The sequence below is a fragment of the Microcaecilia unicolor genome, chromosome 1 (assembly GCF_901765095.1).
Source record: "Microcaecilia unicolor chromosome 1, aMicUni1.1, whole genome shotgun sequence".
Taxonomy (NCBI): Eukaryota; Metazoa; Chordata; class Amphibia; order Gymnophiona; family Siphonopidae; genus Microcaecilia; species Microcaecilia unicolor.
This window is the reverse complement of record NC_044031.1, coordinates 574,653,722-574,665,952: the sequence shown is the minus strand read 5'-3', so window position 1 is coordinate 574,665,952 and position 12,231 is coordinate 574,653,722. Positions and strand designations below refer to the sequence as shown.

General features: G+C 48.5%; 1 protein-coding gene across 13 annotated transcripts in view; it reads left to right on the top strand.

Moving 5' to 3' along the window:
* Window positions 1-12,231, top strand: part of ENPP2 (ectonucleotide pyrophosphatase/phosphodiesterase 2) — a 379,835-nt gene that overhangs the window by 170,398 nt on the left and 197,206 nt on the right. For all 13 annotated transcript variants that reach the window (XM_030218400.1, XM_030218486.1, XM_030218477.1 and 10 more), the window contains exon 10: window positions 2,801-2,866. In XM_030218400.1, coding sequence (XP_030074260.1) covers window positions 2,801-2,866 — 66 coding nt within the window. The remainder of the gene's footprint in view (window positions 1-2,800; window positions 2,867-12,231) is intronic.

Sequence of the window (12,231 nt, the reverse complement as noted above, 5' to 3'; positions counted from 1 at the left end):
TTGATTCAACTGTGCCTCCTCAAATCCCTTTCTCTGGATGTAAAGTTCCAGTACCAAGCCCTAATTTAGAAATGAGGTCTGGTAAACAAATTTCATTTGATATTTCCTTAGACATCTAGAAATCTGTGATGAGAATAGAGACTATGCTGAAAAATTCTGCATCTCAACTTCGTGACTATCAGGCTCATTTTTGAAAGAGAAGGACACCCATCTTTCGACACAAATCGGAAGATGGGTGTCCTTCTCACAGGGTCACCCAAATCGGTTTAATTGAAAGCCGATTTTGGGCATCCCCAACTGCTTTCCGTCGTGGGGACGACCAAAGTTCCCGGGGGCGTCGGAGGCGTAGCGAAGGCGGGACTTGGGCATGGGTAACACATGGACGTCCTCGACCCATAATGGAAAATAAAAGGGTGTTCCTGACGTGCACTTGGACGACTTTACCTGGTCCTTTTTTTTTTTACGACCAAGGCACAAAATGGTGCCCAAACTGACCAGATGACCACTGGAGAGAATCGGGGATGACCTCCCCTTACTCCCCCAGTGGTCACTAACCCCCTCCCACCCTCAAAAAAACATCTTTCAAAGTATTTTTTGCCAGTCTCAAATGTCATACTCAGTTCCATCACAGCAGTATGCAGGTCCCTGGAGCAGTTTTACTGGGTGCAGTGCACTTCAGGCAGGTGGGCCCAGGCCCATCCCCCCTACCTGTTACACTTGTGGTGGTAAATTTGAGCCCTCCAAAACCCACCAGAAACCCACTGTACCCACATCTAGGTGACCCCCTTCACCCATAAGGGCTATGGTAGTGGTGTACTGTAGTGGGTTTTGGTGGGGGGGGGGGGATTTGGGGGGCTCAGCACACAAGGTAAGGGAGCTATGTACCTGGGAGCAATTTCTGAAGTCCACTGCAGTGCCCCCTAGGGTGCTCGGTTGGTGTCCTGGCATGTCAGGGGGACCAGTGCACTATGAATGCTGGCTCCTCCCATGACCAAAGGGCTTGCATTTGGTTGTTTCTGAGATGGGCGTCCTTGGTTTCCATTATCGCCGAAAATCAGAAATGATCCAAGTCTAGGGACGACCATCTCTAGGGATAACCTAAATTTCAGGATTTGGGCGTCCCCGACCATATTATTGAAACGAAAGATGAACGTCCATCTTGTTTCGATAATACGGGTTTCCGTGCCCCTCCACCGGGACGTTTTGTGAGGACATCCTCAGCAAAACTTGGGCATACCTTTCGATTATGCCCTTCTATGTAGTTCTGGCTTCTCAGGCTTTTCAAAATTTGGACTTTAGAGTTTTGGATTGTGATAAATGTTTGGGGTCCTTGGAGACTAAGGTGTTTACAGGCCACAAGTACTACCAATATTATGGATAGTTTTAAGTGTGCACTTTGTGTGAGCAACCAGAAAATATTCATATGTCTAAAAATCTCCAAGTTTTAAACGTGCCTGTTACTCCAATGCTATCACCTGAGATCCTGTTTCATAAATATCTAAAGGATTTATTGTCGCTGATATGATATTGCTATCAAACTTATATTATTTACCTCAGGAGAAAATGGCTCAAACTACCAAAGATGCAGAGATGAATTTACGTCTTACTGATTCTGAATTTAACATCATTTTTGGAGGCATCTCAGGATGATTTCCAACATTGAGCTACTTTGTTTGTTTTTGTAAATGAGAGGGATATGATATCAGTATTGTGGTCTTAAGAATAAGGAAACAATATATTATGGTCAGAAGCTTAGAATGTTTCCGGATGTGGCAAGGGCCACACAGTTGAAATGTAAGAAATTTTTTGAATTAAAGCCTCAAATTCTTGCTGAAAGACCTTATTTTTTTTTTTTTTAAGTCCTGTGCAAATGTTTGATTACTTATCAAAATAATAATTGTTTTCTTTGATCTTAGTCAAGTGGAAAATTTCTTGTTGGATAAAGAGACAGCATCAGCTAGGCCCTAGGTTAGGTTGGTTAGTTAAGAATATTAAGTAATTAGTCTAGTGTTATGTTTCTTTATAACTTTTCTTTTTGATTATAGCCATGTGCTCTCTTGATACGGACTTTAGAAATACTATTTCTTTGATACTGTTTTCTTGTTTTTTTTTTCTAAGTATATTTGCTTGATGTTTGTTTTTGAAACTAAATAAAGAAATGTAACAAAAAAAAATTGGGACCCTCAGAGTTCAGTACAGTCAGGAGAAGAATTGGGTTCATACTCGTAGAGATATTCAGAAACTGTACCCAGATTCCAATATAAGGATATCTCCAGTGGAGAAGATCTCTCAGGAGTATTTCACTAAGGGTTTGCGAAAACAGAAGCCCCTTACTGTTTTTAATGGACTGTGAATGTATGGAATGTCTAGTACGTTTTTGTTTCTATATGGTTATAGGTGGAAGGACTGTTGCACGTTGCCAGATCTATTGCCCTTCTCCCATAATTCACTATATCTTAATTTTGGAACAATACTGAGCTATTATGACTGTAATTTGCCCACCTGTGTTTAAAAGAAGAGCTTAAGCCTAGGGATTGGCTAGGGCTATTGGGAAGGGCTGGTAGGATGAAATATGATCTTGTGGCATCCAGAGATGCACTGGAGGTTAGAGCTCAAATAAGTGAGGAAGAAGAGGAATACTTGTCAAAAGGTGTGATACAACTGTGAGAAATTTGCTGTGTTCTTTAGTAGTCATCATAAAATCAACTGTGAAGAACAGAAGGTTTATTTCAGCTAACGGAGCACTTTACTTGCTTCCTGTATAATTAGTTGTGAGTGTTTGCTTCTCTTTGTACTGCAGGGTGATCCCTCATGAACGAAGAATATTGACAATGCTACAGTGGCTACACTTGCCAGACAATGAAAGGTAAACATTTTTTTAATGCTGAGTTTCATTTCATGGAATAATTGTTTGAAATGGAAGAGAGTTAGATGAAGGATGGAACAAGAACCCTGGCAATTCTCAATACCTATTTGGGTCAGTTTTCGAATGGGATGCCCAGTGATGGCCACTAAGAGGCATATTTTCAAAGCACTTAGCCTTCCAAAGTTCCATAGGTTTCTGTGGAACTTTGGAAGGCTAAGTGCTTTGAAAATATGCCTCTAAGACAACCAAAGTATACATGTAGATTAGATGCATTTTCAGTGGCACTGCACATGTACACCCTAATAGTGCAAAACTATCAATACAACAAAGAGGTAATCTCCCTGTTAATATGGCTAATATCTAGGAAATAAGGAGATATCAAATATCAAGCATCGAAAAATCTGACTTGTTGAATCGCTCAAATAGTCAGAGTACTTTTCAGAGGTGTAAGAAGGACCCGCACGTTCAAACACCTGATAAAGCTAAGTAATATCTGGTGTGAATTTTTATGAATTAAAAGCATTTACCAAGAATGATGAGGAAGCCCAGCCCCCGATGCTTTGTTGTATGCTGGGGGCTTCTCGAGGCCTTTCCTCTGAAAAGTACTCTGACAATTTGAGCGACTCAAGTCAGATTTTTCGATGCTTGATATTTGATATCTCCTTATTTCCTAGATTTCATCCTAATAGTGCACCACAAGTTAGGCAACAAGTAGGCACCTAAGATTAGGTGCACACGTATAGAATAGAGCCTAAGTGCTGTAGGGGCCCTTTTACGAAGGCACATAAGGGCCTACATGCATCCAGCGCAGCCAAATCAACATTACTGCCCTGGTAATTCAGAATTTGGAGCCTGCCGAAAACACGCGGTAGAAAATATTTTCTATTCTCCGAGGACAAGCAGGCTGCTTGCTCTCACGACTGGGTTGACGTCCACGGCAGCCCCCACCAACCGGAACAAAAACTTTGCGGGCGGTCCCGCACGCAGGGCACGCCCACCGCGCATGCACGGCTGTCTTCCCGCCCGTGCGCGACCGTTCCTGCTCAGTCTTTTCTTTTCTGCGCTGGAGAGAGCCGTGTTCGTCTCTCTGTCAGCCCCGGAAACCGGACCGCGCCTTAGACGCGAGTTTTTTTTCTTCATTATTTTTCTTTGATTGTTTTCTCTTGTTCTGTTGAAAAAAAAAAAAAAAAAGAAAAACTTTGTTTTTCACCTCGTACTTTTAGCGGGGGCGCCCCGTTGCGGCCTTGTGGCTGCGCGGTCGATTTATTTTTCGAGGTGTGATTTTTACCGCCACCATCGACTACTTTGACTTCGCCGACGCGATTTTTCCGTCGATGTCCTCGAAGGTCCCGAGTGGATTTAAGAAGTGTGGTCGGTGCGGCCGGCATATCTAGCAGACCGACACTCACGCTTGGTGCCTACAGTGCCTCGGGCCGGAGCACGATACCAAGACGTGCACCTTGTGTCTTGGTTTACGGAAACGGACACACGTGGCGAGGCAAGTTCTTCGGGACCGTCTTTTCGGGACTTGCACCGGCCCCTCGACGTCGACTTCGACGGCATTGGTGTCGACGGCCGGATCTTCGCTACCGGTACCGATGTCCACGAAATCGGCACCGACGGCATCGATCCCAGGAGCACAGGTCCCGTTGGCCCGCCGGTCCTCCGGAGATGGCAGGGGTGAGCGGCCGCGTGGGCAATCAGCCCCGGTCACTCCCTCTACCCAGGGCCCTCGGGACCGAACCCTGTCGGACCCGATCCCTCGAGGCCGAGGGGGATCTACCTCCTCCTCTTCGGTACCGCCGAGCGCCGATGACGGGCACCGGAAGAAGGCTAAAAAGCACCGTCATCAGTCGCCCACGGTGCATGTGGCTACCAGCTCCAGAGATGACTCGACGCCGAGGAAGCGGCAGCGCCGAGAGGAGCGTTCCCCCTCGGTGGTAGAGGTATCGCTACATCAGGGCACCAGCACTTCGGTGCCGTCTCCTGGACCCGAGCAGATTCCGGCATGGCACGTCTACCGGCCCCCTCGCCTTTCCCGACAGCGGGCCTTGACGAGTGCCTCCGAGCCATCCTTCCGGGGATCCTGGAAGGGCTGATGCGCCAGACTGTGCCGGTGCCGGGGGTGGTTGCGCCCCCGGCGTCGTTGATGGAGGCGCCGGCGTGCTCTAGCCCGGTGCCGAGGCCTTCGACGCCGACGCCGCTTGCGGTGCCGGTCTCGACCGCCACGCAGGTGGAGTCGATGGAGGGAGCTTCATCCCCGCCGGCGCGGGAGTCCACCTCTCGACGACGCCACCGAGGACTCGGTGCCTCGAAGTCGAGCCGGGCCCGGTTGAGGTCTGAGCTACAGGAGCTCATGTCCGACACCGAGGAAGAGGCCTTGTGGGGGGAGGAGGAGGACCCCAGATATTTCTCCTCAGAGGAGTCTGTGGGCCTTCCCTCCGACCCTAGTCCTTCACCGGAGAGGAAGCTCTCGCCACCTGAGAGCCTCTCCTTTGCCTCCTTCGTCAGGGATATGTCTATCTGCATTCCCTTCCCCGTGGTCTCTGTGGATGAGCCGAGGGCCGAGATGCTCGAGGTCCTCGACTATCCATCACCACCTAGAGAGTCCTCCACGGTACCGTTGCACAATGTCCTCAAAGAGACACTGCTTTGGAACTGGTTGAGACCTTTATCTAACCCCACCATCCCCAAGAAAGCGGAGTCCCAATACAGGATCCACTCAGACCCAGAGTTAATGCGGCCTCAATTGCCTCATGACTCGGCGGTCGTGGACTCTGCTCTCAAGAGGGCACGGAGTTCGAGGGATACCGCCTCGGCGCCCCCGGGGCGGGAGTCTCGCACTCTGGACTCGTTTGGGAGGAAGGCCTACCAATCTTCAATGCTCGTGACCCGCATCCAATCCTACCAGCCCTGCACGAGCATACACATGCGGAATAATGTGAAGCAACTGGCGGACCTGGTCGACAAGCTCCCCCCGGAGCAGTCCAGGCCTTTTCAGGAGGTGGTCAGGCAGCTGAAGGCGTGCATAAAGTTCCTGTCCAGGGGTATATATGACACCTGTGATGTGGCATCTCGAGCTGCGGCCCAAGGTATAGTGATGCACAGACTCTCATGGCTGCGTGCCTCTGACCTGGACAACCGCACCCAGCAGCGGCTGGCCGATGTCCCTTGCTGGGGGGATAATATTTTTGGTGAGAAGGTCGAGCAGTTGGTGGACCAACTACACCAGCGGGAAACCGCCCTCGACAAGCTCTCCCACCGGTCGCCTTCAGCATCCACCTCAGCAGGTGGACGTTTTTCCCGGGCCCGACAGGCTGTGCCCTACGCCTACAACAAGCGTAGGTACACCCAGCCGGCCCAAAGGCCTCACCAGGCACAGGGACAGTCCCAGCACGCTCGTTCCCGTCAACAGCGTGCGCCTAATCAGCCCCCTGCGCCTCCACAGCAAAAACCGGGGACGGGTTTTTGACTGGATCCATGGGAACATAGCCGCCATCAAAGTGTCTGTACCGGACGATCTGCCAGTCGGGGGGAGGTTAAAACTTTTTCACCAAAGGTGGCCTCTAATAACCTTCGACCAGTGGGTTCTCCAAATAGTGCGGTGCGGATACGCCCTGAATTTGGCCTCCCCTCCACCTAATTGTCCTCCGGGAGCCCAATCCTTCAGCTCCCATCACAAGCAGGTACTTGCAGAGGAACTCTCCGCCCTTCTCAGCGCCAATGCGGTCGAGCCCGTGCCACCCGGGCAGGAAGGGCAGGGATTCTATTCCAGGTACTTCCTTGTGGAAAAGAAAACAGGGGGGATGCGCCCCATCCTAGACCTGAGAGGCCTGAACAAATACCTGGTCAAAGAGAAGTTCAGGATGCTTTCCTTGGGCACCCTTCTACCAATGATTCAGAAAGACGATCGGCTATGTTCCCTGGATTTAAAGGACGCATACACTCACATCCCGATTCTGCCAGCTCACAGACAGTATCTCAGATTCCGCCTGGGGACACGGCACTTTCAGTATTGTGTGCTGCCCTTTGGGCTCGCCTCTGTCCCACGGGTGTTCACGAAGTGCCTCGTGGTGGTCGCAGCGTATCTACGCAAGCTGGGAGAGCACGTGTTCCCATATCTCGACGATTGGCTGGTCAAGAACACCTCGGAGGCAGGAGCCCTCCGGTCCATGCAGTGCACTATTCACCTCCTGGAGCTGCTGGGGTTTGTGATAAATTACTCAAAGTCCCATCTCCAGCCAGTCCAATCTCTGGAATTCATAGGAGCTCTGCTGAATTCACAGACGGCTCAGGCCTTTCTTCCCGAAGCGAGGGCCCACAACCTCCTGTCCCTCGCTTCCCAGACCAGAGCGTCTCAGCAGGTCACAGCTCGGCAGATGTTGAGACTCCTAGGTCATATGGCCTCCACAGTTCATGTGACTCCCATGGCTCGTCTTCACATGAGATCTGCTCAATGGACCCTAGCTTCCCAGTGGTGCCAGGCCACCGGGAATCTAGAAGATGTCATCCGCCTGTCCCTCAGTTGCCGCAATTCGCTGCACTGGTGGACACTTCGGACCAATTTGACCCTGGGACGTCCATTCCAAATTCCGCAGCCCACGAAAGTGCTGACGACCGATGCATCTCGCCTGGGGTGGGGAGCTCATGTCGATGGGCTTCACACCCAGGGACTGTGGTCCCTCCAGGAACAAGATCTTCAGATCAACCTCCTGGAGCTCTGAGCGGTCTGGAACGCACTGAAGGCCTTCAGAGATCGGCTGTCCTATCAAATTATCCAAATTTGGACAGACAATCAGGTTGCAATGTATTACATCAACAAGCAGGGGGGCACCAGATCTCGCCCCATGTTTCAGGAAGCCGTCGGGATGTGGCGTTGGGCCTGCCAGTTTGGCATGCTTCTTCAAGCCACATACCTGGCAGGTGTAAACAACAGTCTGGCCGACAGACTGAGCAGAGTCATGCAACCGCACGAGTGGTCGCTCCATTCCAGAGTGGTATGCAAGATCTTCCGAGAGTGGGGCACTCCCTCGGTGGACCTTTTCGCTTCTCAGACCAACCACAAGCTGCCTCTGTTCTGTTCCAGACTACAGGCACACTGCAGACTAGCGTCGGATGCCTTTCTCCTCCATTGGGGGACCGGCCTCCTGTATGCTTATCCTCCCATACCTTTGGTGGGGAAGACCTTACTGAAGCTCAAGCAAGACCGCGGCACCATGATTCTGATAGCGCCTTTTTGGCCCCGCCAGATCTGGTTCCCTCCTGCTGGAGTTGTCCTCCGAAGAACCATGGAGATTGGAGTGTTTTCCGACTCTCATTTCACAGAATGACGGAGCGCTTCTGCACCCCAACCTTCAGTCTCTGGCTCTCACGGCCTGGATGTTGAGGGCGTAGACTTTGCTTCGTTGGGTCTGTCTGAGGGTGTCTCCCGTGTCTTGCTTGCCTCTAGAAAGGATTCCACTAAAAAGAGTTACTTTTTCAAGTGGAGGAGGTTTGTCGTTTGGTGTGAGAGCAAGGCCCTAGAACCTCGTTCTTGTCCTGCACAGAACCTGCTTGAATACCTTCTGCACTTATCAGAGTCTGGCCTTAAGACCAACTCAGTAAGGAATCACCTTAGTGCGATTAGTGCTTACCATCACCCAGCTGATGAAACCTCCTTTTGAGCCACTGAATTCATGCCATCTGAAGTACTTGACCTGGAGGGTCATTTTCTTGGTGGCAGTTACTTCAGCTCATAGAGTCAGTGAACTTCAAGCCCTGGTAGCTCATGCTCTGTATACTAAATTTCATCATAACAGAGTAGTGCTCCGCACTCACCCTAAGTTCCTGCCAAAGGTGGTGTCGGAGTTCCATCTTAACCAGTCAATTGTCTTGCCAACATTCTTTCCCAGACCACATACCCGCCCTGCTGAATGTCTGTTGCACACATTGGACTGCAAGCAAGCTTTGGCCTTCTATCTGGAGCGGACACAGCCCCACAGACAATCCGCCCAATTGTTTATTTCTTTCGACCCCAATAGGAAAGGGGTCGCTGTCGGGAAACGCACCATCTCCAATTGGCTAGCAGATTGCATTTCCTTCACTTACGCCCAGGCTGGGCTGACTCTTGAGGGTCATGTCACGGCTCATAGTGTCAGAGCCATGGCAGCGTCGGTGGCCCACTTGAAGTCAGCCACTATTGAAGAGATTTGCAAAGCTGCGACGTGGTCATCTGTCCACACATTCACATCTCATTACTGCCTCCAGCAGGATACCCGACGCAACAGTCGGTTCGGGCAGTCAGTGCTGCAGAATCTGTTTGGGGTTTAAATCCAACTCCACCCTCCAGGACCCGAATTTATTCTGGTCAGGCTGCACTCTCAGTTAGTTGTTCTTCGTAGGTCAATTTCTGTTATACCCTCGCCGTTGTGAGGTTCAATTGACCTGGGTTCTTGTTTTGAGTGAGCCTGAGAGCTAGGGATTCCCCAGTCGTGAGAACAAGCAGCCTGCTTGTCCTTGGAGAAAGCGAATGATACATACCTGTAGCAGGTGTTCTCCGAGGACAGCAGGCTGATTGTTCTCACCTACCCTCCCTCCTCCCCTTTGGAGTTGTGTTTTTTTCCTCATTCCTTTGCTTGTCATTCAACTGAGCGGGAACGGTCGCGCACGGGCGGGAAGACGGCCGCGCATGCGCGGTGGGCGTGCCCTGCGTGCGGGACCACCCGCAAAGTTTTTGTTCCGGTTGGTGGGGGCTGCCGTGGACTTCAACCCAGTCGTGAGAACAATCAGCCTGCTGTCCTCGGAGAACACCTGCTACAGGTATGTATCATTCGCTTTTTCTACTGCCTGGCGCTTACCCGGCAGTAAATGGCAGTGGACGTGTGCTGCAGGACTACCATCCAGGTAGCGTGTGAGACCTTACCTCTAAGTCAATGGGTACGGTAAGGTTGCAGGCCAAAAATAGATGGTCGCTGGTTTTTATTTTGCCGCATGTCCATTTTCCGGCCCCTTAAAAGGCCCTGTTTCCAGGATGTGGCAAAACCTGGCCCGGCGTGTGCCCAAAAATGTGCTTGCACTGCCGCAGGCCACTTTTGGCCATGACTTAGTGAAAGGGCCTCTTAGTGTTTACTTGCATAGGGGCATGCACATTGGCAGGTCACACATTTAAGCTCTAAACTTACAGAATACTGTAAGTTGCATGCCTAGATGCCAACATTTTCACCTGCCTTTTACATGATGTAAGTGTTGGCACCTAGATGTTAGTCTCCTGAAGAAGGTGCTACGGCGCTGAAATACAGCTGTATTGAGTCAACCTATTATAATAAATATCTTTTTTTTAAATATACGTCTCCCCTATTGATTGGAAAGAGCCTATCTTCCCCCACTCTTCTCTTTTTCTACCTAGATGTTAGTGCCTAAATGTTGGCAATCAAGTGACAGCTTGGGTTCTACTCTTTAACAGAATCTGTGCATCCTGATGCCATTTCCGAAAATTACTAAAAACCAACCTGTTCAAAAAGGCATACCACAATGATCCATCCTAAATAGCAGACAACAAAACTCTTACCAGAATTGGACAAAACCGAACTCTCGATACTTGACTGCCTAAGTTACTCTGTCACGAATGAATTTTAACGCAATACCACTTTATTTCTCATTACGAAAATGAATTCTCTATACTTGATTGCTTAATCTACTCTGTCACTCATGAACTTTAATGCAATACCACTTTGTTTTTCTCATTCCGGAAATGGCAATCGCCATTACGGAACAATGTAAGCCACATTGAGCCTGCAAATAGGTGGGAAAATGTGGGATACAAATGCAACAAATAATAATAATAATAAAAATAATAATTATAGAATGCTATCGTAGTGCACAGATTTTGGACTCCTAATTTTTAGCACCCTTTATAGACTTACCCCATAATGTGTATTACTGAAAATAAGCACCTACTCTTATACTTATGCACCTATTCTAGATATATAGGCGCAGATATTGACACCTATGTGTCTAGCATATTCATATGGGTTCTACATTCCAGGTTATACCTGGTTTTGGCACATCCAGCTCAAACATATACCCTAGAAGAGCAATTCTATAACTGGGTGTTTCCATTTACGTGCCCTTTTGTGTGCATAGATGAGCAGAATACTAGCAATTATGTGCATATGCATACTCTGTACCTGAAAAAGCTCCAGCAGGGCACTTAAGCACTATTCTGCAAGGACTCTTGTAAGTGGCATAGCACATAAATGCAAGGGGAGGGTGTAGAATGGGCAGGATGTGGACAGGGCTCTTGCAAATTGAACTTGCAGAATACTGTCAGTTATGCACATCCCTGATGTTATATGAGTTCTACAGCTGGTGTAACTGTGGACACGTAAATGAAAGGGGTTCCGATACCAAGTGACACATGTATTTTGTAACAACATCTGGGTGCCTAGGTGCTGCTAGAGAACAGGTTCTCGCTGCGCGGCATCAGGGTACCGAAATGAAGGCACCCACTTATAGAATGGCACCCTATCATATAGGCACCCACATATATCTAGAGTTAGGCACATTAAGGTCCTCATCTCTCTGAAATGCCCCTTCCATTCTGTTTTTCTACACCTACTGGATTGTATATATAATTGTATAAGTTCATCTCTTTTGAAAATGAAGCTCTTAACTGCACTAGGTGTTTGGTGTTGTGCTGGATATCTAAGTCCCATTTGAAACTGACCTTATTAATTCTTTGTGTCTTCTAAATTTACGTGGTACATCTTCCTTCTGATTATTTGTAGGTAAAGATTTAATAAATTGGTTTGCCTTTTTGAAATCTCATTCTAAGTTTAAGAGAGTAAATAAATATTTGGGCTGTGGTAAGTGCAAACAATAGAGAGGCCAGAATTAATTGCAGTTTTGGAATTAAATGTTTCATGAGGTACAGGATGTAAACTCACATTAGCAGGCTTTTCTTATTATTATTTTTAAAGAGCTGACTAGGAGTTATGTTCTGCCTTAAGCTTTATTAACCAACTTACCATAGTCTGGATACTGTGTGGGCCATTTCACAAAGCTTCATTAAGCACAAAATGGAGTGCTGCGGAATGCCTTTACAGCGTAATCCAGAAATCTAAGTGTGCTAAGCATGCACTAAAAAATAGTCCCTGTTTTTTGATGGGGTGTGTCAGGGCAGAGAGTGGGCATTACTACACCAACCAGTTAGCACTGCTACATTACCACACACTAACTGGTTAGTGCATGGATACTGTTTTAGCCCTTGCCGCCTACAAAATGGGTAGAGGTAAGTGCTCACGCGGTAATAAAACAAAAAAAAACACGCATGAATGGCAACATTAGCACATGGCCATTAATGCAAAAAAATGGGGAAAAAAAGCTAT